This window comes from Pseudophryne corroboree, chromosome 3, assembly GCF_028390025.1.
Source record: "Pseudophryne corroboree isolate aPseCor3 chromosome 3, aPseCor3.hap2, whole genome shotgun sequence".
In the NCBI taxonomy this organism is placed as follows: Eukaryota; Metazoa; Chordata; class Amphibia; order Anura; family Myobatrachidae; genus Pseudophryne; species Pseudophryne corroboree.
In genome coordinates this window covers 471,543,485-471,567,214 of record NC_086446.1, presented here as the reverse complement: position 1 = coordinate 471,567,214, position 23,730 = coordinate 471,543,485, and the positions used below count along the sequence as shown (strand labels likewise).

Below are 23,730 nucleotides of genomic sequence, written 5' to 3'. Positions count from 1 at the left end.
CTAAAGGTCTTTCTTTTATTCCCACTAATGCACCAGATGATTTGGAATGGAAGGTTGAGATGCTTCGCCTAAATAGATCTCTTAGACGAAGAGAATTCTTTAACAACAGACCACCGGGTCCTTCTTCTGAGCACATTCCTACACAACTTCAAGTAGTCACCCCTAGGTCAAATTTTGACCCGCCTAGCCTCAACCCGTCAATCAGGACTTTCGCACGCATGGTGGAGAAGGAGGGCACCATGGAAGTCATGAACCCCGGGCGTTCAAATATGTCTAAACCTGAGAAGCTTGCACTGAAGGATCTGTCTATCAGGAATGACATAGTGATCCGCAAAGCAGACAAAGGGGGGGCCACAGTATTGCAAGATCTGGGTGATTATATCAAGGAATGTGACCGCCAACTCAGTGACCCGGAGGTATACAAAAAATTGATTAAAGATCCTACTTCGGAATTCAAGAAGGAGCTGGACGCTTTGCTGAAAGAAGCTAATACTCATGGGACTATTGATTTACAAATTCTTAAGGCACTTACGGTGGAATCTCCTATAGCACCACTGTTTTATACAGTCCCTAAGGTCCATAAATCCTTGCAGGATCCACCTGGACGCCCTATAGTGTCTGCCAGGGGATCCTTGTACCATCCCATTTCCATTTACCTTGATGCATATCTGAATCCCTGTGTGCAAACCATCCCGTCATATCTTAAGGACACGACGTCCTTATTACTCCAACTCCAGGACCTAGGTCCTTTACCCATGGAGTTATTTTTGTGCAGCGCTGACGTTACTAGCCTCTATACCTGTATTCCACATGAATCGGGTATGGAGGCAGTAAGGTCATTAATTGTGGATAATCCTGCTTATCATGGGCCAGAGGTGGTTTTCTTTTTGTCCCTTTTGGACAAAATATTGAGACGAAATTATTTCGTGTTCAATGGGAAATTCTGGTTACAATTGTCGGGGTGTGCGATGGGGTCCCCAGTGGCCCCATCGTACGCAAATGCCTTTATGTACCAACTTGAGACACAGATGTTTTCTTTAGTCCCTGATGTATCCTCACAGATTTTTTATTATAAGCGTTACATAGATGACTTGCTCATTCTATGGCAGGGCCCCAGGGATAATCTGGTGTCTCTTTTGGATAACCATAATGAAACTAGACACCCAGTACAATTTACCTACACTATACATGATGATGTCATTAATTATTTAGATGTGACCATAACTAAGAATAATGATCAATTGATTACATCTTTATATGTTAAGACTACTGATAGGAACACTACATTGAATTATCAGAGTTTCCACCCTGCCCCTTTACGCAGGGGCCTGCCGTACTCGCAATTTTTGCGAGTGCGGAGGATTACATCAGACCCTAGTGAGACACATAGGGCATTGGATGTCATGAAGCACAAATTTGCTGAAAGGGGATATCCGTTAAAGGAATTGGAAGTATCCAAAAAACGTGTTTTGGACATGACCCGCCAAGAAGCTTTGGAGCCCAACCATGCTCAGCATGAACATAGGAGGGAAGTTTTCCCTTGGGTCAATAAATATACCACTAAGAGCACACAAATAGTTAAAAAAGCCAAACAAATGTGGCCCATAATACAAACGGATGCAGCCATGTCCTCATTAGCTAACACCAGGTTATTACCAAGTCACACGAGAGGGAGGAACATTGGAGATCACATCATAAAATTAGATATAACTGATATGGCTAGTAGTGGGGAAGCACATTTTTTACGAGCCAAAAACGGGTGTTATCGCTGTTTGGGATGTGCCACTTGCAATACCCTGCTGGTGGGCACTTCATTTAATCACCCGTCCACTGGCCGAAAAATTCCCATTAGACACCGTTTAACGTGCACCACCACACATGTGGTGTATCTCCTCACGTGCCCATGTGGTCTAGCCTACGTGGGCAAGACCATTAGACAGTTCCGCGAGAGAATGGCACTACACAGGAGCGCAATAAAAAAGGCACTTGAGAAAAGAGAAAGTGAACAACCCTTTGCCCGGCATTGTATGCGTATGGGACACGGGGTAGCCAGCATTAGGGCCATTTTAATAGATCATGCCCCTCGTAAACTTAGGGGAGGTAATAGGGACAGAGCACTTTTACAAAAGGAATCCAGGTGGATTCATAAATTAGGGACCTTGGCACCCGGGGGGCTCAATGAGAACCTTGGGCTCCAATGTTTCCTTTAAATTATTGTCATCTCAGGTTCTGTTTACCCATCATTTCCTTAACAAATTATTGTTTAAATGTCTAATGCTTGTTATATACTTGTGTGTTCCTTCATTATTACGCGGGCAAGGGGTCTATGCTTTATATGGCCATTATATCAATTGCCCCTGATTCCTTAATGTAGTATGCACTTATGTTTTTATGGTATTCTTATATGTTGTTTTTATCTTGCACTCTCTGCACTTTTCAGGTGACCGAGCGGAGGTAGCGTTCGGTTACCTAGGTTACTCTCCTGCTGGACGGCGCTCTGTGACGTCATCGCTCGGCGACGTGTCAGCGTGGCCGGACGGATTGGCGGGCGGCAGCGCCGTGGAGCAGGTGAGTCCGATTTGCACTAATGTCTGTTTTGTATTTGCTTATATAAGTGTTTGTGTTAATCATTGAGCCTTGTCTGGCCCTGAGGACGGGGTTTGGTCCCCGAAACATGTTGGCCGAATAAAGTACCTTTTTACATGTTGAGAAGTCTGTCTGAGTGCCGCCCTCACCACCCTGCTTATATATATATATATGTATATATATATATATATATATATATATATATATATTTTATATTGTGCAGGGGATAACGTCACTATATGTTGCAGAGGGTTAATGTCACTACATACTGTGGATGTTATTTATATAGGATGTGATGTCACTCTATATGTATATATATGTAGGTATATATATATATATATATATATATACATATATATATATTTATATTTTGCAGGGGATGATGTCACTATATGTTGCAGAGGGTTAATGTCACCACATACTGTGGATGTTATAATATCACTGTACATTATATAGAATGTGATGTCACTATGAACAGTGCAGGGGATAATACCACTATATGCTGCAGAGGGCTAATGTCATACTGTGGATGTTATAATATCACTGTACATTATATAGAATGTGATGTCACTATACATTGTGCAGGAGATAATATCACTATATGCTGCAGAGGGTTATGGTGCCCATACACTTGTGAGATTATCGGTACTATTCTTCGATTTTGACCACATCTGTGAGAGAAATCGAAGGATTGTATGCACATTTTAGGTACCTTGAGACGCGATGCGCGGGCACGCCGGTCGAAAAATCGCGTCTTAAGATATTATGTGCTGCACATAATATTTCTCGCATCGCAGTGCGATCGCATGTGGTTTTAAACCCACATGAGATATATCGCACTGTGATGTGCGATGGGCACCCGCCGGGAGCGGCCAGAGGCCGCTCCCACTCGGCGGAGACGTGCCCATCACGTGATTACCATGCGATCTATCGCATGATCGCATGGTAACCACTTTGGCAGTTCAGGTGCGATTTAATCGCACCTGAACTGCCGGTGCGATGCCCCGCGATGCCAGAGGCCGCTCCCACTCGGCGGAGACGTGCCCATCACGTGATTACCATGCGATCTATCGCATGGTAACCACTTTGGCAGTTCAGGTGCGATTTAAGAACTGCCGGTGCGATGGGGCAACGCACAAGTGTATAGCCAGCTTTAATGTCACTACATACTGTGGATGTTATTATATATCACCCTATACTGTATATATTGTGCAGGGTGCGATGTCACTATACAATGTGGGGGGCTAATATCTCTATATACCGTGGGTGGCAATGTCACTACACATTACTGTATGTAGGATTTGATATCACTATATGTTGTGCAGGGTGTGATGTCACTACACATTATGCATGACGTGAGGTAACAAGTTATGAAGGAGTTAATAGGTTTCTGCTGCCAGCTGACTGAGATGCAGTAGAAGGGTAATTATACAAGAGATACTAATGATAAAGGAACTCTGACAGATGTAATTTGCACATCTGATTTCCACAGTGGCACCGTGTGTATTTATGAACCTGTACACCACATTTACTGAGATTTTATATTATCATCTCATTTATGGCATGTTACTCCTCACAGACACATGACTAGTAGAAATAAACAGGTGAACATCAGTGTGCACGGGACAGAGCAAGCACACAATGCTACCATCAAACCCTCCTGGGCTTACACCACAGCTCGTGGGCACTCAACAGACAACTGTGAGGTGTACAAGGGAAAATCACTGAGCTACAGCTGCCCTCTGGTACAAACTACCCCATTCCCACACCACTTTCCTTTCCTCTTCATGCTGTAGTGTAGTGTGCGGAGGTGGAGACATCCATGGTGCTCTGTGGTTATATAAGTCATGTATTCTGTAAATTAATTTATTCTGTAAACTGGCCAAATGATACAGCAGAGGTCTCTTGAATACAGGATGAAGAGCAAGCTGGCATCTGTAGGTGGTGATAGAAGCCACAGCTTACCTGCACCTATAATAGTCATATTACTCATTCGCCCAAGGAGACGGTCCACTACAGAGCTGGAGCGTGGGTAAAGGGCAGTTTTACTAATCCCCAAGTGGAACTGCAGCCATGGAGCGTAGACCTCAAACCTGGCATCTATGAGAGGGCTGGTGTAGTTTAGTTCATTGTGGCGTGTCCTACGGCGTCTGCAAAAAAACAATTATAGAGTCACATACTGTACTGTACACCAACACAGTGATCTTTACAGCTGGTAAAAGAGGAAAGCAAAGTGTAGGAGACAATAACTGATAAGGGGGCAGCTAAGAGCAGGACTCTCTATGCTGTCTGTGTAGTTGCCATGTGTTGTAAGATTATCACCAAACATCCAGATAATGATATGTTACAGTTAGTCTGTTTGGTGAACTATATTCTTAATCTCTGGTGCAAAGGAGGGAGAGGCACAGAAGTCCTATAGATGTGCATGTTAGGGAAATGCATTGCGTCTTATGTGGGCAGCTAGGATAGTTCCAGGAAAGATAAGTCCTGGTGAGGGAATGGTGAAGAGATAGTGAGACATGATAAGAGCTGGCATGACTGCTGTTGGTGGTTAGGAAAGTTCCAGAGAACTCTATTAAAATAGTACATGTGGTAAGATACAGAGAGGGGCTGAACATTGGGTTCTGGTTACAGCACAATGGGCAGTTGGTAGATACTAAGGTTGTACATATAGGATGGAGAAAAATTGTGGGTGACTTTCTAGGTTAACGATAACACAATACATTTTACAGGAAGCCAGTTACGTTAGTTATCAGCAGCGGCTCCCATATTTGAGGAGGGGGGGGGGGGGGGGGGAGGGAATGATGCTGGCCATGCTGCCTGTTCCAGAGGAGGAGAGCCCCTGCCGCCAACAGGGTCCCAGCACCTGCACACTGGAGCTGACAGGTGCTGAGACCGGCACATGCACAGAAGCGGCAGATTGACTGCACATGCACATACCCAGCTTCTATGGGGTGGTCTTCTGTTTGCCGGCGGTCGGGCTCCCGGCGCTCAGTATACCGGCGCCGGGAGCCCGACAGCCGGAATACCGACAATTATTTTCCCTCGTGGGGGTCCACGACCCCCATAGAGGGAGAATAAAATAGTGTGGCGCGCGTAGCGCGCCACCGTGCCCGTAGCGTGGCGAGCGCAGCGAGCCCGCAAGGGGCTCATTTGCGCTCGCCAAGCTGTCGGTAAGCCGGCGGTCGGGCTCCCGGCGCCGGGATGCTGGTCGCCGGGAGCCCGACCGCCGGCCAGCCGTAGTGAACCCCTTCTATGGACTGCATCAACAGCAGTGGGCTGGGGCTGACAATCAGGCAGGGAGTGGCTTCCTACAGGAAGCCAGCTCTCTGCTAATCGCAACACAGTCTGGCAGTCACAGAGGGAACTTGTATGGGTCGCTGGGTCGACACAACTTAGGTCGACAGTCATTAGGTCGTCCACTATTGGTCGACATGCATTAGGTCGACATGGTCATTAGGTCAAAATGTACTAGGTCGACAGGTCAAAAGGTCGACCTAATGACCATATCCCGGAAGAAACACCTCCCGATGGTACTGCCTGCCCTGCGGGTGACTGGCAGTCACAGTGAAGCCAGTGCAGTGATGGACTGCAACCGGCTCACTGCAGTGGATGATTTTACTGGAGGGGAGGGGGCCTAAAGCCCTGCAACTCATAGGTAAATTCCACCACTATTAGTTAGGTTAAGAATCAGTGCCAGATATACATAGTTTTGCTTCCTTGGCCAGTGGTTCCCAAATTGGGTGCCTCACCGCACTTGTAGCGGTGCCCTGAGTTGGTGGCCTAGCCAGGACCAATTAAAATTATTTTTTGGTCAAAGTAATAGGCAAAACCAGTGCTTGTGGCTTCCAATCATAAAATGAGTAGATAAAATGGAAGCAAATCCTGTCCATGACCACATAACTGAACCTAAGGATGACATATAAACACAATTTACTTCAATTAATATTTTTATGAATTTCACAATAAAAACTTTTGACCTAGGGTTGTCATGAAAAAATTCTGATACTTCTGATAATTCTGAAAAAGTTTGGGAACCGCTGACCTAGGCAAACAATGTGTTCCCCATCTTCCCAGAACACCACGGCCAAATCATTCACCACATCCCATTGGTAAAAAAAAATAGATACATGTCTGTAATTTCTATCCACTCCCCAATTAAAAACATAATGGATACTTAAAATAGACAAAATTTCAACATTTGTGTGAATAAAATCTAGGTGTGTTAAAATGTTGGTAGCACTGGCTTTCAGAAGGGGGTGTATTGTAGAGATAATAGGCCAGATGCATCATCGCTTGGAAAGTGATAAAATGGAGAGTGAAAAAACGAGTTTTATGGTAAGAACTTACCTTTGTTAAAACTCTTTCTGCGAGGTACACTGGGCTCCACAAGGATAGATATTGGGGTGTAGAGTAGGATCTTGATCCGAAGCACCAACAGGCTCAAAAGCTTTGACCTTCTTCCCAAGATGCATAGCGCCGCCTTCTATATCACCCCGCCTCCGTGCACAGGAGCTCAGTTTTGTTAACCAGCCCAATGCAGTAGCAAGTAAAAGAGACGACAACTGCCAGTTGCCACAAACACCACACTCTCCCGACAGGAGAAGTGTCAGCGGCTAATGCCATACCAACCCAAAGAAGCTAAGTGCGTCAGGGTGGGCGCCTTGTGGAGCCCAGTGTACCTCGCAGAAAGAGTTTTAACAAAGGTAAGTTCTTACCATAAAACTCGTTTTCTGTTGCGGGGTACACTGGGCTCCACAAGGATAGACATTGGGGATGTCCTAAAGCAGTTCCTTATGGGAGGGGATGCACTGTAGCGGGCACAAGAACCCGGCACCAAAGGAAGCATCCTGGGAAGCGGCGGTATCGAAGGCATAGAACCTAATGAATGTGTTCACTGAGGACCACGTAGCCACCATGCACAATTGTTCAAGGGTCGCATCACGGCGGGCCGCCCAAGAAGGTCCAACAGACCGAGTAGAATGGGCCTTAATGTGAGCAGGAGCTGACAGATCAGCCCTCACATAAGCATGTGCAATCACCATTCTAATCCATCTGGCCAAAGTCTGCTTGTGAGCAGGCCAGCCCCGTTTGTGAAATCCAAACAGAATAAAGAGAGAATCAGATTTCCTAACAGAAGCAGTTCTCTTCACATAGATACGGAGAGCCCGTACCACATCCAAAGACCGCTCTTTGGAAGACAAATCAGGAGAGACAAAGGCCGGAAACCACAATCTCCTGATTAAGGTGGAACGAAGAAACCACCTTAGGTAAATATCCGGGATGAGTCCTAAGAACCGCCCGGTCACGGTGAAAAATCAGATATGGGGAACTACAAGACAAGGCACCCAGATCCGACACTCTTCTAGCAGAAGCAATAGCCAGCAAGAACACCACCTTAAAGGAAAGCCACTTAAGGTCAGCTGAACCAAGGGTTCAAATGGAGGCTCTTGCAACGCCTCCAAAACCACCGACAAGTCCCAAGGAGCCACAGGCGGGACATAGGGAGGTTGGATACGCAACACACCCTGAGTGAAAGTAAGAACATCAGATAAAGTCGCAATTTTTCTCTGAAACCACACCGACAAGGCAGAAATATGAACCTTGAGGGAGGCCAGACGCAGGCCTAACTCTAGACCTTGCTGCAGAAAAGCCAAAAGCTTGGCTGTACTAAACTTGGAAGCGTCATAATTGTTAGATGCGCACCAAACAAAGTAGGAATGCCAGACCCTATGGTAAATCCGAGCAGAAGCCGGTTTCCGGGCCCGCAACATAGTTTTAATGACCTCCTCAGAAAAACCGTTAGCCCTCAAGACATACGCTTCAAGAGCCACGCCGTCAAAGACAGCCGGGCTAGGTCCCGGTAGACACATGGGCCCTGTACGAGGAGGTCTGGGCGTTGTGGAAGTAGAATTGGATGCTCTGACGATAGGCCCTGCAGGTCTGAGAACCAGTGCAGTCTGGGCCACGCTGGAGCTATGAGAATCAGCTCCTAAAGCTGGGTACACATTGGCCGATATGTCGGCCGTTCAACTGAACGGCCGATATATTCTGGCCTTGTGCTGTGTGTATGGGGCAGTCTGCAGATTGCCCATACACTTGCTGCAGAGGCCGCCAGTGACTTACATCACAATTGGGCGAACACATGTAAATGCCCGCCTAGTTGTGATGTCAGACACAACACACTGGGCCGACAATCGGTAAGTGTGTATAACTGTCATTTTTTAAGCACTGCCTGTAACATGGCAGTCAGACGCAGATGGTTTGTACTTTATCTCTCTCCAAGCTTTGATAAATTTGGACCGGAGACAAAACAAAAGGACATACTCAGCTCTAAGTATGCCAATACTTTCAAGTAAGACATTTTAGGGCATAGTTTATTGTGTGCAGGAAAAATAAGAATTTACTTACCGATAATTCTATTTCTCGTAGTCCGTAGTGGATGCTGGGGACTCCGTCAGGACCATGGGGAATAGCGGCTCCGCAGGAGACAGGGCACAAAAGCAAGCTTTTAGGATCACATGGTGTGTACTGGCTCCTCCCCCTATGACCCTCCTCCAAGCCTCAGTTAGGTACTGTGCCCGGACGAGCGTACACAATAAGGAAGGATCTTGAATCCCGGGTAAGACTCATACCAGCCACACCAATCACACCGTACAACTTGTGATCTGAACCCAGTTAACAGTATGATAACAAAGAAGTAGCCTCTTAAAAAAGATGGCTCACAACAACAATAACCCGATTTTTGTAACAATAACTATGTACAAGTAATGCAGACAATCCGCACTTGGGATGGGCGCCCAGCATCCACTACGGACTACGAGAAATAGAATTATCGGTAAGTAAATTCTTATTTTCTCTAACGTCCTAGTGGATGCTGGGGACTCCGTCAGGACCATGGGGATTATACCAAAGCTCCCAAACGGGCGGGAGAGTGCGGATGACTCTCCAGCACCGAATGAGATAACTCCAAGTCCTCTTTAGCCAGAGTATCAAATTTGTAAAATTTTACAAACGTGTTCTCCCCTGACCACGTAGCTGCTCGGCAAAGTTGTAATGCCGAGACCCCTCGGGCAGCCGCCCAAGATGAGCTCACCTTCCTTGTGGAGTGGGCTTTTACAGTTTTAGGCTGTGGCAGGCCTGCCACAGAATGTGCAAGTTGAATTGTGCTACAGATCCAACGAGCAATCGTCTGCTTAGACGCAGGAGCACCCATCTTGTTGGGTGCATACAAGATAAACAACGAGTCAGATTTTCTGACTCCAGCTGTCCTTGAAATATATATTTTCAATGCTCTGACAACGTCCAGTAACTTGGAGTCCTCCAAGTCGCTAGTAGCCGCAGGCACCACAATAGGCTGTTTCAAGTGAAAAGCCGAAACCACCTTAGGGAGAAAATGAGGACGTGTCCGCAGTTCTGCCCTGTCCGAATGGAAAATCAGATATGGGCTTTTGTACGATAAAGCCGCCAGCTCTGAAACTCTCCTGGCTGAAGCCAGGGCCAATAGCATGGTTACTTTCCATGTAAGATACTTCAAATCTACCGATTTGAGAGGCTCAAACCAATGAGATTTGAGAAATTCCAAAACTACGTTTAGATCCCACGGTGCCACTGGAGGCACAATTGGGGGTTGTATATGTAGTACACCCTTGACAAAAGTTTGTACTTCAGGCACTGAAGCCAATTCTTTCTGGAAGAAGATTGATAAGGCCGAAATTTGAACTTTAATAGACCCCAATTTGAGGCCCATAGACAATCCTGCCTGCAGGAAATGTAGGAATCGACCGAATTGAAATTCTTCCGTTGGGGCCTTCTTGGCCTCACACCACGCAACATATTTTCTCCAAATGCGGTGATAATGTTGTGCGGTCACTTCCTTCCTAGCTTTAATCAAGGTAGGAATAACTTCCTCTGGAATGCCCTTTTCTTTTAGAATCCGGCGTTCAACCGCCATGCCGTCAAACGCAGTCGCGGTAAGTCTTGGAACATACAAGGTCCCTGCTTGAAGCAGATCCCTTCTTAGAGGTAGAGGCCACGGATCTTCCGTGAGCATCTCTTGAAGTTCCGGATACCAAGTTCTTCTTGGCCAATCCGGAGCCACTAGTATTGTTCTTACTCCCCTTTTCCGTATAATTCTCAGTACCTTTGGTATGAGAGGCAGAGGAGGAAACACATACACTGACTGGTACACCCACGGTGTTACCAGAGCGTCCACAGCTATTGCCTGAGGGTCTCTTGACCTGGCGCAATATCTGTCCAGTTTTTTGTTGAGGCGAGACGCCATCATGTCCACCTTTGGTTTTTCCCAATGGTTCACAATCATGTGGAAAACTTCCGGATGAAGTCCCCACTCTCCCGGGTGAAGGTCGCGTCTGCTGAGGAAGTCTGCTTCCCAGTTGTCCACTCCCGGGATGAACACTGCTGACAGTGCTATGACATGATTTTCCGCCCAGCGAAGAATCCTTGCAGCTTCTGTCATTGCTCTTCTGCTTCTCGTGCCGCCTTGTCTGTTTACGTGGGCGACTGCCGTGATGTTGTCCGACTGGATCAACACCGGCTGACCCTGAAGCAGCGGTTTCGCCAAGCTTAGAGCATTGTAGATCGCTCTTAGCTCTAGTATATTTATGTGAAGAGACGTCTCCAGGTTTGACCATACACCCTGGAAGTTTCTTCCCTGTGTGACTGCTCCCCAGCCCCGTAGGCTGGCATCCGTAGTCACCAGGACCCAGTCCTGTATGCCGAACCTGCGGCCCTCTAACAGATGGGCACTCTGCAACCACCACAGGAGAGACAACCTTGTCCTTGGTGACAGTGTTATCCGCTGATGCATGTGCAGATGCGATCCGGACCATTTGTCCAGCAGATCCCACTGAAATATTCGTGCATGGAATCTGCCGAATGGAATTGCTTCGTAAGAAGCCACCATCTTTCCCAGGACTCTTGTGCATTGATGTACTGACACATTTCCTGGTTTTAGGAGGTTCCTGACAAGTTCGGATAACTCCCTTGCTTTCTCCTCCGGGAGAAACACCTTTTTCTGAACCGTGTCCAGAATCATTCCCAGGAACAGCAGACGTGTTGTCGGGGACAATTGAGATTTTGGAAGATTCAGAATCCACCCGTGTTGTTGAAGCACTACTTGGGTTAGTGCTACACCGACTTCCAGCTGTTCTCTGGACTTTGCCCTTATCAGGAGATCGTCCAAGTAAGGGATAATTAATACGCCTTTTCTTCGTAGAAGAACCATCATTTCGGTCATTACCTTGGTAAAGACCCGAGGTGCCGTGGACAAACCAAACGGCAGCGTTTGAAACTGATAATGACAGTCTTGTATCACGAACCTGAGATACCCTTGGTGTGAGGGGTAAATTGGGACATGCAGATAAGCATCTTTTATGTCCAGGGACACCATGAAGTCCCCTTCTTCCAGATTCGCTATCACTGCTCTTAGTGACTCCATCTTGAACTTGAATTTCTGTATGTACAGGTTCAAGGATTTCAGATTTAGAATAGGTCTTACCGAACCGTCCGGCTTCGGTACCACAAATAGTGTGGAATAATACCCCTTTCCCTGTTGTAGGAGGGGTACCTTGACTATCACCTGCTGAGAATACAGCTTGTGAATGGCTTCCAATACCGTCGCCCTTTCTGAGGGAGACGTTGGTAAAGCAGACTTTAGGAAACGGCGAGGGGGAGATCTTTCGAATTCCAACATGTAACCCTGAGATACTATCTGCAGGATCCACGGGTCCACCTGTGAGCGAGCCCACTGATTGCTGAAAATCTTTAGTCGACCCCCCACCGCTCCTGAGTCCGCTTGTAAAGCCCCAGCGTCATGCTGATGGCTTTGTAGAACCCGGGGCGGGCTTCTGGTCCTGGGCAGGGGCTGCTTGCTGCCCTCTCTTACCCTTTCCTCTGCCTCGTGGCAGATAAGACTGTCCTTTTGCCCGCTTGTTTTTATAGGAGCGAAAGGACTGCGGCTGAAAAGACGGTGTCTTTTTCTGTTGGGAGGGGGTCTGAGGTAAAAAAGTGGATTTGCCGGCAGTTGCCGTGGCCACCAGATCCGATAGACCAACCCCAAATAATTCCTCTCCTTTATATGGCAATACTTCCATATGCCTTTTGGAATCCGCATCACCTGACCACTGTCGCGTCCATAAACTTCTTCTGGCAGATATGGACATCGCACTTACTCTCGATGCCAGAGTGCAAACATCCCTCTGAGCATCTCGCATATAAAGAAACGCATCCTTTAATTGCTCTAGAGTCAATAAAATACTGTCCCTATCCAGGGTATCAATATTTTCAGTCAGGGAATCCAACCACACTACCCCAGCACTGCACATCCAGGCTGAGGCTATTGCTGGTCGGAGTATAACACCAGTATGCGTGTATATACTCTTCAGGGTAGTTTCCAGCCTCCTATCTGCTGGATCCTTGAGGGCGGCCGTATCTGGAGACGGCAACGCCACTTGTTTTGATAAACGTGTGAGCGCTTTATCCACCCTAGGGGTGTTTCCCAGCGCGCCCTAACCTCTGGTGGGAAAGGGTATAATGCCAATAACTTCTTAGAAATTAGCAGTTTTCTATCTGGGTTAACCCACGCTTCATCACACACGTCATTCAATTCCTCTGATTCTGGAAAAGCTACAGGTAGTTTTTTCACCCCCCACATAATACCTCTTTTTGAGGTACCTGCAGTATCAGAGATCTGCAAAGCCTCCTTCATTGTCGTGATCATATAACGTGTGGCCCTATTGGAAAATACGTTTGTTTCTTCACCGTCGACACTAGATTCATCTGTGTCGGTACCTGTGTCGACTGACTGAGGTAAGGGACGTTTTACAGCCCCTGACGGTGTCTGAGACGCCTGAGCAGGTACTAACTGGTTTTCCGGCCGTCTCATTTCGTCAACTGACTTTTGTAATGTACTAACATTATCACGTAATTCCATAATTAAAGCCATCCATTCCGGTGTCGACTCCCTAGGGGGTGACATCACCATTACCGGCAATTGCTCCGCCTCCACACCAACATCGTCCTCATACATGTCGACACACACGTACCGACACACAGCAGACACACAGGGAATGCTCTTATCGAAGACAGGACCCCACTAGCCCTTTGGGGAGACAGAGGGAGAGTTTGCCAGCACACACCAAAAGCGCTATAAAATGTATATAAACAACCCTAAAAGGTGTTGTTTTTGTTATATGCGCTTTAAATATATAAATATCGCCAAAATATGCCCCCCTTCTCTTTGTTACCCTGTTTCTGTAGTGCAGTGCAGGGGAGAGTCCTGGGAGCCTTACTCACAGCGGAGCTGAGCAGGAAAATGGCGCTGTGTGCTGAGGAGAATAAGCCCCGCCCCCTATCCGGCGGGCTTTTCTCCCGGGTTTTGAGATATCTGGCCTGGGTTAAATACATACATATAGCCTCAATGGCTATATGTGATGTATTCTTTGCCATCAAAGGTATTAAATATTGCTGCCCAGGGCGCCCCCAGCAGCGCCCTGCACCCTCCGTGACCGTTCAGTGTGAAGTGTGTAGCAACAATGGCGCACAGCTGCAGTGCTGTGCGCTACCTTCATGAAGGCTGAAGAGCCTTCTGCCGCCTGTTTCCGGACCCTCGATCTTCAGCATCTGTAAGGGGGATCGGCGGCGCGGCTCCGGGACGAACCCCAGGGTGACCTGTGTTCCGACTCCCTCTGAAGCTATGTCCAGTAGCCTAAGACTCCAATCCATCCTGCACGCAGGTGAGTTGAAAATCTCTCCCCTAAGTCCCTCGATGCAGTGAGCCTGTTGCCAGCAGGACTCACTGAAAATAATAAACCTAAAAACTTTTTCTAAGCAGCTCTTTAGGAGAGCCACCTAGATTGCACCCTGCTCGGACGGGCACAAAAACCTAACTGAGGCTTGGAGGAGGGTCATAGGGGGAGGAGCCAGTAAACACCATGTGATCCTAAAAGCTTGCTTTTGTGCCCTGTCTCCTGCGGAGCCGCTATTCCCCATGGTCCTGACGGAGTCCCCAGCATCCACTAGGACGTTAGAGAAATATACCTTCTGTAGTATTGCATTCAATGTGGAACAGATGAACTCATGGATGGAAGGATAAAGGTGAAACACAAAAATTAGCTCCCACCAGAAAATGTCAATGTATTAAAATATTTGTTTTAATCTAAATCTGATAAAACATAAGAATTATTTCAGATTTATCTGTGGATATCATAATGGTATTTTTTTTATAATAAACTTCATGGTTGCAACCACAGTTATTCTCCCTTAGGGCCTTAACCGGATTATGATGTGTGGGAAGAGGATGCAGGTTTGTAGATTGCTGTGTATCTGTTACTAGATAATTACAGAGCTATTGAAACAGTTACGTAGATGGGATCCACAATTAAACTCCCACATTCTAAATACAGCTAAGCACCATCTTCCCAGACTCACACAGTAGCACTCAGTCCACAAAATATTAAAATATGCTATTTTTACTGTGCGTTAAAACTGTCCAGTTTCTTCTACACGTATGTTTGTTTTACATGCCTACATTTTGCATATATCTTCTGGGCATCATTCATGGGTATTAGCATGAAAAGCCCATGTAAAGGAAGGCGCACGTTCACTGTGCTTAAGTGAAATTTCGGTCTGACATTCATCAGACTGCCAGCTTTCAGCACATTGGCTCTGAATGATCACATGAGATCAGTGTCACAGGTACCTCTGCATTCACCGCAGCTGATTTAAATAATGCTTAAGGCGGGAGTGGCCCAGTTTAGGAAAATACCATGGCAGGTTCAGCTTTCAGTTCACCCAGACTTTCCATCCTCCTTTTCCACTAAAATATAATCACAGAATGTCTACAATCTATAGTAATAAATGCAAACAACGTCAATATAATCGCAGAATGTGTATGCAAATTTTTTTTTTTTTTGAGTCATGACGAACAAAAAAGTTTCATTGTAAAACGATGATCTATAGTAATAAATAAAAACAAAGTCAAACTGTGTATGTGCTTGTGGTGAACACGATGGCAATATATTTGCTGGACAGAGATGCATTGATGGCAGCCAATAAGGAAACAATGCTGACGGCTTCTCTTTCTGTTTACCAGGACATACAAATGTTTTGGGTTTTTTCACTCAAATCATGCAGTAAGTGTGGTTTAAATTATTGGAGTATACTTTCTTCTAATTGCAACAGAAAAATAAAATAATGTTCCACTGAAATATGTATGACAATAGCGATAATTTAACCATTTTGCAGCACTGTACTTCATTTAAATGATACGATAGAATAATTTAAGATTCATTGGTGTCCCGGAATCTGTGGTGGGCCTTGTCCTAACAACTTTCCTTACAGTTGACATGCCCACAGCCTTAGGGGTTCAAAACGACATTGAGGTTCCTCACATTGAGAGGGCCCACAGGACTGGTGTCGAACAAAAGGGTCCCAGGCGGAGACCCCACCCAGTCATAGCCCGTTTTCTGGATTATAGAGCAAAAGAAATTTTTTTGGCATTTTATCGCAAATCCCAGGGACTGGTGGTGGGAGGGAATAAAATACTAATCTTCCAAGATTTTTCGGTGACAGTTACACAAAAACGCAAAGAATTCTCTGAAATATGCACCTTTTTTCATGGTGAAAAAAGCAGATTTGCTCTGTTGTATCCGTCAAAATTATGGGTAATTGAAGATGGTAAACCGATTTACTTCACTAACCCCCTGGAAGCTAAATCATACTTTATGTCCTCACAACCGCCATCACGCCCCCCCAATAGATGACTGGATAAGAGACAGGGTCACTTATGCTGGGTAGGGAATGCATAGTTAATACAGGTTTTCTGAGGTAGTATCATCGTGTTAAGGATGATGCATTCTTTCCTTTTCTGGTTCTATTTTATTTTTTGGTTTATTATTACTAATGTAAATTTCAGGTGCGCACATCTAATCCTAGATGTTGTCCGCCGATGTTCTGGTTTGATTGAAAATAAGAAAAATTGGAGTTTTGAGGATACATGGATTGTACTTAAAAGCTATATGTTGTTGGCTGCGAGTCATATAATGTTACCATGGTGTAATGTTCTTGGCTTACTCATTATTATGCATGCTTTGTTTAACAATGAATGTTATTTGAACAAGTGGATTGTGGGCTATCTCCAGGATCCCCTGATTATTTATGGGCTCTTACAGGTACTTGACCCCTGGTGGGGGGATGGATAGCCATGTCGTCTCCGCCTCTAGGTACTGACAACCCCCCTGCACTTAAACCGTAACAAATAATATTGTGGAACGTAGGAGGGCTCAACACACCGATTAAACGTAAGAGAGTGATCACCCATCTTAAACGGTTTAGCCCAGACATAATATTCTTACAAGAGACACAGTGGCTTTCCACGGAGGACAACCTTTTAAAAGCCCCATGGCTGGGCTCTTGTGTTTCTGCTTTGTACCGTCGTAAGGTGAGAGGTGTAGCGATAATATTTCAAAAAGACCTCCCAGTTACTATTCTATCCCAAATTATTGATCCAGAAGGACACTATATTATCTTAGACATTGACTTATATCATACTCAATATACTTTAGTCAATATTTATGCCCCCAATACAAATCTGCATATATATATATATATATATTGAAGATGTTGGCCATATTCTTCAAAGCAGAACGAATTATCCTCTCATAATAGGAGGAGATTTTAATATGGTGGAGGACCCCTATTTAGATAAGCTTCCACCAGCGTGGAGATTTCCTACTTTTTTTTACTCATCTTTACCAATCTTTCAAGTTAAACCTATGTGATTTGGACCCATGGCGCCTTTTAAACCCATCAGACAAAACACACACATCTCTTATCAATGGTCCATGGTTCGCTTTCACGAATAGACAGGATTCTTATTTCAGACAGTATACTTAATAATATAACCCAAACGAATAATCATGACATACTGGTTTCAATCTCTCTGACTCATCTGCACATGCACCCTCGTAGCCGCATTTGGAGGTTCCCGTAATATTTGGCACATTCAGATGAATTTAAGGCTTTCCTGATTAGTCATTGGGCTAATTACGTTGACAACAATATTGAACACAGGGATGACCCTGTTCTTTTTTGAAGTGCCTCTAAGGCGGTTATGAGGGGGCACATAATTAGTTACGTCTCGCAAAAAATAGGATTTTACTTACCGGTAAATCTATTTCTCGTAGTCCGTAGAGGATGCTGGGGACTCCGTAAGGACCATGGGGAATAGACGGACTCCGCAGGAGATAGGGCACTTTAAGAAAGCTTTGGATTCTGGGTGTGCACTGGCTCCTCCCTCTATGTCCCTCCTCCAGACCTCAGTTAGAGAAACTGTGCCCAGAGGATATGAACAGTACGAGGAAAGGATAATATGTAACCTAAGGGCGAGATTCATACCAGCCACACCAATCACACTGTATAACTTGTGATAAACTACCCAGTTAACAGTATGAACAAGTAACATAGCCTCGGTTCAAGACTGACCAACTATAACATAACCCTTATGTAAGCAATAACTATATACAAGTCTTGCAGAAGAAGTCCGCACTTGGGACGGGCGCCCAGCATCCTCTACGGACTACGAGAAATAGATTTACCGGTAAGTAAAATCCTATTTTCTCTAACGTCCTAGAGGATGCTGGGGACTCCGTAAGGACCATGGGGATTATACCAAAGCTCCTAAACGGGCGGGAGAGTGCGGATGACTCTGCAGCACCGATTGAGCAAACAGGAGGTCCTCCTCAGCCAGGGTATCAAACTTATAGAACTTTGCAAAGGTGTTTGACCCCGACCAAGTAGCAGCTCGGCACAGTTGTAGTGCCGAGACCCCTCGGGCAGCCGCCCAAGAAGAGCCCACCTTCCTAGTGGAATGGGCCTTAACTGATTTAGGCAATAGCAATCCTGCCGTAGAATGCGCCTGCTGAATCGTGTTACAGATCCAGCGAGCAATTGTCTGCTTTGAAGCAGGAGCGCCAACCTTGTTGGCCGCATACAGAACAAACAGAGCTTCAGTCTTCCTGATCCTAGCTGTTCTGGTCACGTAAATCTTCAAAGCCCTGACCACATCCAGGAACTCGGAGTCCTCCAAGTCCCGTGTAGCCACAGGCACGACAATAGGTTGCTTCATATTAAAAGATGAGACCACCTTGGGCAGAAATTGAGGACGAGTCCTCAACTCTGCCCTATCCACGTGAAAAATCAGGTATGGGCTTTTATATGATAAAGCCGCTAATTCCGAAACACGCCTTGCAGAAGCTAAGGCCAACAACATGACCACTTTCCAAGTGAGGTATTTCAACTCCACTGTTTTGAGTGGTTCAAACCAAGGTGACTTGAGGAAACTTAATACCACGTTAAGATCCCAAGGCGCCACCGGAGGTACAAAGGGAGGCTGAATATGCAGCACTCCCTTCACAAAAGTCTGTACTTCAGGAAGAGAAGCCAATTCTTTTTGAAAGAAATGGATAAGGCCGAAATTTGGACCTTTATGGACCCTAATTTTAGGCCCAAATTCACTCCCGTTTGAAGGAAGTGAAGCAGACGGCCCAAATGGAACTCCTCCGTAGGAGCAGCTCTGGCCTCACACCAAGAAACATATTTCCGCCATATACGGTGATAATGTTTCGATGTCACATCCTTCCTAGCCTTGATCAGGGTAGGAATGACCTCCTCCGGAATCCCTTTTTCAGCTAGGATCCGGCGTTCAACCGCAAACGCAGCCGCGGTAAGTCTTGGAACAGACAGGGCCCCTGCTGCAGCAGGTCCTGCCTTAGAGGAAGAGGCCACGGATCTTCTGTGAGCAACTCTTGCAGATCCGGATACCAAGTCCTCCTTGGCCAATCTGGAACAATGAGAATTGTTCTGACCCTTCTTGGTCTTATTAATCTCAACACCTTGGGTATGAGAGGCAGAGGAGGAAACACATAGACCGATCTGAACACCCATGGTGTCACCAGAGAGTCTACCGCTACCGCCTGAGGGTCTCTTGACCTGGCGCAATACCTCTTTAGCTTTTTGTTGAGACGGGACGCCATCATGTCTATTTGAGGCAGTCCCCACCGATCCACGATCTGTGTGAAGACTTCTTGATGAAGTCCCCACTCTCCCGGATGCAGGTCGTGCCTGCTGAGGAAGTCCGCCTCCCAGTTGTCCACCCCCGGGATGAACACTGCTGATAGTGCGCTTACATGGCCTACCGCCCAGCGCAGAATCCTGGTCGCCTCTGCCATGGCCACTCTGCTCCTTGTGCCGCCTTGGCGGTTTACATGAGCCACTGCCGTGATATTGTCCGACTGAATCAGAACCGGTTTGTTCTAAAGCCACTCCTCCGCCTGGCATAGGGCGTTGTAAATGGCCCTTAACTCCAGGACATTGATGTGGAGACAAGTCTCTAGGCTTGACCAGAGACCTTGGAAATTTCTTCCCAGTGCGACAGCCCCCCAACCTCAGAGGCTCGCGTCCGTGGTCACCAGGATCCAGTCCTGAATGCCGAACCTGCGACCCTCTAGGAGGTGAGCACTGTGCACCCACCACAGGAGAGATACCCTGAACTAGCTGAGTGCAGCTTTTTTCCCTTGCCTTTACCTCTGGCAACGAAGGACGATCCTCGTACCTTCTTGTTTTTATTGGAACGAAAGAACTGCACTTGATAATGTGGTACCTTCTTAGAATGCTGCGGGGGAACATAAGGTAAAAAATTCGATTTACCAGCCGTAGCAGTAGAGACTAGGTCCGAGAGGCCTTCTCCAAACAACTCCTCCCCCTTGTAAGGCAATGACTCCATATGCCGCTTTGAGTCGGCGTCTCCCGTCCACTGTCGGGTCCACAAGAGCCGCCTAGCAGAAATAGACATAGCATTTATTCTAGAGCTTAGTAATCAAATGTCTCTCTGAGCATCCCTCATAAACAAGGCAGCATCTCTGATATGCTCCATGGTCATTAGAATGGTATCCCTATCTAAGGTGTCCATCTCCGTAGATAAGAAGTCTACCCATGCCACGACAGCACTACAAACTCAGGCCGATGCCATGGCCGGCCTAACTATAGTTCCTGAATGTGTGTAAATGTGCTTCATGGTAATTTCCTGCTTGCGATCAGCAGGATCCTTGAGGGAAGCAGTGTCCGGAGAAGGCAGTGCCACCTTCTTGGATAAGCGTGTCAGCGCCTTGTCTACTTTAGGCACAGATTCCCATCGTATCCGATCCTTCTGTGGAAAAGGATACGCCATGAGAATCCTTTTGGGAACATGGAGTCTCCTATCCAGAGATTCCCAAGCCTTTTCGCATAATTCGCTTAGCTCAAATGAGGACGGAAACGTGACCTCAGGATTTTTTCCTTTATACATGTGAACCCTCGTGTCAGGGACAGGGGGTTCCTCCGTGATATGCAAAACCTCTTTTATGGCAATAATCATGTACCTAACACCTTTTGCCACCTTCGGCTGTAATTTTGCATCCTCATAGTCGACACTAGAGTAAGTATCTGTGTCGGTATCTGTGTCAGCGACCTGGGATATGGGGCGCTTTTGAGACCCTGAAGGTCCTGGCACCACAGGGACAGGCACGGACTAGCTACCTGACTGATCCCTAGCCTCAGCCTTGTCTAACCTTTTATGCAGGAGATTTACATTTGCATTCAAGACATTCAGCATATCCACCCAGTCCAGTGTCGGCGTTGCCGACGGCGACCTGACATTCAAGCACTCCCCCTCCATATTAAGTGAGCCTTCCTCATCAAACATGTTGACACACACGTACCGACACACTGCACACACCCAGGGAAACGTTTTCTGAAGACAGTATCCCCTGAAAGGCCCTTTGGAGAGACAGAGAGAGAGTATGCCAGCACACACCCCAGCACAACAACCTGGAGACCAACACAGAATGCTTTTCCCCAGCAGCGCTGTATTATACTTTATCCGCCAATTATGTGCCCCCCCCCCCTCTCTTTTTAAACTCCCTTCACCGTGTGTAAGCAGGGGAGAGTCCGGGGAGCTTCCTCTCAGCGTTCTGTGGAGAGAGAAATGGCGCTGTTGAGTGTTGAGGGAGAAGCCCCGCCACCTCGGCGGCGGGCTTCTGTCCCGCTCAACATCGTGTAAAATGGTGGGGGCTCAATTATATACATGTACAGTGCCCAGCTGCACATGTATATACCTATTTGCCATCTAAGAGGTGTTATTATTGCTGCCCAGGGCGCCCCCCCCCCCCCCCCCCTGCGCCCTGCACCCATACAGTGACCGGAGTGTGTGAGGTGATGTGGAGCAATGACGCACAGCTGCAGTGCTGTGCATTACCTCTGTGAAGCTGAAGGCTTCTGCCGCCTGAGACGTCTTCTTGCTTCTGTTCTTCTGACTCTGTGGGGAGAACGGCGGCGTGGCTCCGGGGGTGGACGCCCAGGACGAACCTGTGTTCACCCCCTCTGAAGCTAATGGTGTCCAGAAGCCGAGGAAGCAGATCCTATCAGTTAAGTAGGTCTGCCCCTCTCTCCTCAGTCCCTCGATGCAGGGAGCCTGTTGCCAGCAGTGCTCCCTGTGAAAAAAGTAAAAATCCAAACAAAAATGCTTTCTGTAGCAAAGAACTCAAGAGAGCTCCCTGCAGTGCGCCCTTCATCCTCTGGGCACAGTGTAAAACTGAGGTCTGGAGGAGGGACATAGAGGGAGGAGCCAGTGCACACCCAGAATCCAAAGCTTTCTTAAAGTGCCCTATCTCCTGCGGAGCCTGTCTATTCCTCATGGTCCTTACGGAGTCCCCAGCATCCTCTAGGACGTTAGAGAAAAAAAAAAATTCTAAGAGGGAATACAACACTCTTAAGGCTGAAATGCAATCTTCCTATTATCAATACACAACAGCACCTTCTGAAACTACAAAAAACTCATATACACAAGCCCGCCAGTTGCTAGAGACTTATCTTGCCACTAAAGCGAAACAGTCAATAGAGTTTACGCGTAACAAATATTACCGCTGGGGAAACAGAGCAGGGAAACTCTTAGCAACGATGTCCAGGCCATTTAGGAACAATCACATAATCACTACTTTAAAACATCCCTCTACAGGGACTATATTAACTAAGTCACCGGATATAACTACTCAATTTCACCAATATTTTGAAAATTTATATCAATCTACTCCTAGAAATTTAGATGACCAATTGAATGTTCTTTCGGAATATGTGCTTCCTAAACTAACACTTGATCAGAAAGAAGCCCTGGCCGGTCCTATAACTATGGACGAAGTTAATCAGGCCATATCTAACCTTCCTCATGGAAAGTCTCCAGGCCCTGATGGCCTGTCGGGTGATTACTACCGCATTTTACAAGCCCATATTGCCCCAACATATATTGATCAGTTTGGACGTACATAGAGCCTTTGACACAGTGCTCTGGCCACACCTCTTTACAGTGTTACAAAAAAGGGGCTTTGAAGATAATTTTATGAATTTGATTAGGTACAGTATATATACCAGGATCCAACCACATCCTTACTGGTTAAAGGTTTCTTAGGCCCGAGCTTCATGTTAGAAAGGGGCACCCGTCAAGGTTGCCCTTTATCGCCTTTTCTTGTTAATATTAGAGATGAGCGGGTTCGGTTCCTCGGAATCCGAACCCGCCCGAACTTCAGGTTTTTTTACACGGGTCCGAGCGACTCGGATCTTCCCGCCTTGCTCGGTTAACCCGAGCGCGCCCGAACGTCATCATCCCGCTGTCGGATTCTCGCGAGGCTCGGATTCTATCGCGAGACTCGGATTCTATATAAGGAGCCGCGCGTCGCCGCCATTTTCACACGTGCATTGAGATTCATAGGGAGAGGACCTGGCTGGCGTCCTCTCCGTTTAGAGAAGAGAGTGAGACAGTAGAGAGAGACACAGTAGTAGTAATTTTGGGGAGCATTATTAGGAGGAGTACTACTATACTACTACTACTTGCTGAAGTGATATAGATTAGATAGTGTGACTGTATTAATTATCTGACTTGTGGGGGAGACACTGACAGTGGGGAGCAGTTAGAGTCTGAGAGCAGGACTCAGGAGTACATATAACGTACAGTGCACACTTTTGCTGCCAGAGTCAGTGCCACACTGCCATTGTGACCACACTGACCACCAGACCAGTATAATATATTTTGTGATT

General features: G+C 46.6%; 1 protein-coding gene across 1 annotated transcript in view; it reads right to left on the bottom strand.

Moving 5' to 3' along the window:
* FAM20A (FAM20A golgi associated secretory pathway pseudokinase) overlaps positions 1-23,730 on the bottom strand; it is a 165,773-nt gene that overhangs the window by 61,416 nt on the left and 80,627 nt on the right. The window contains exon 2 of the mRNA XM_063960775.1: positions 4,552-4,736. Coding sequence (XP_063816845.1) covers positions 4,552-4,736 — 185 coding nt within the window. The remainder of the gene's footprint in view (positions 1-4,551; positions 4,737-23,730) is intronic.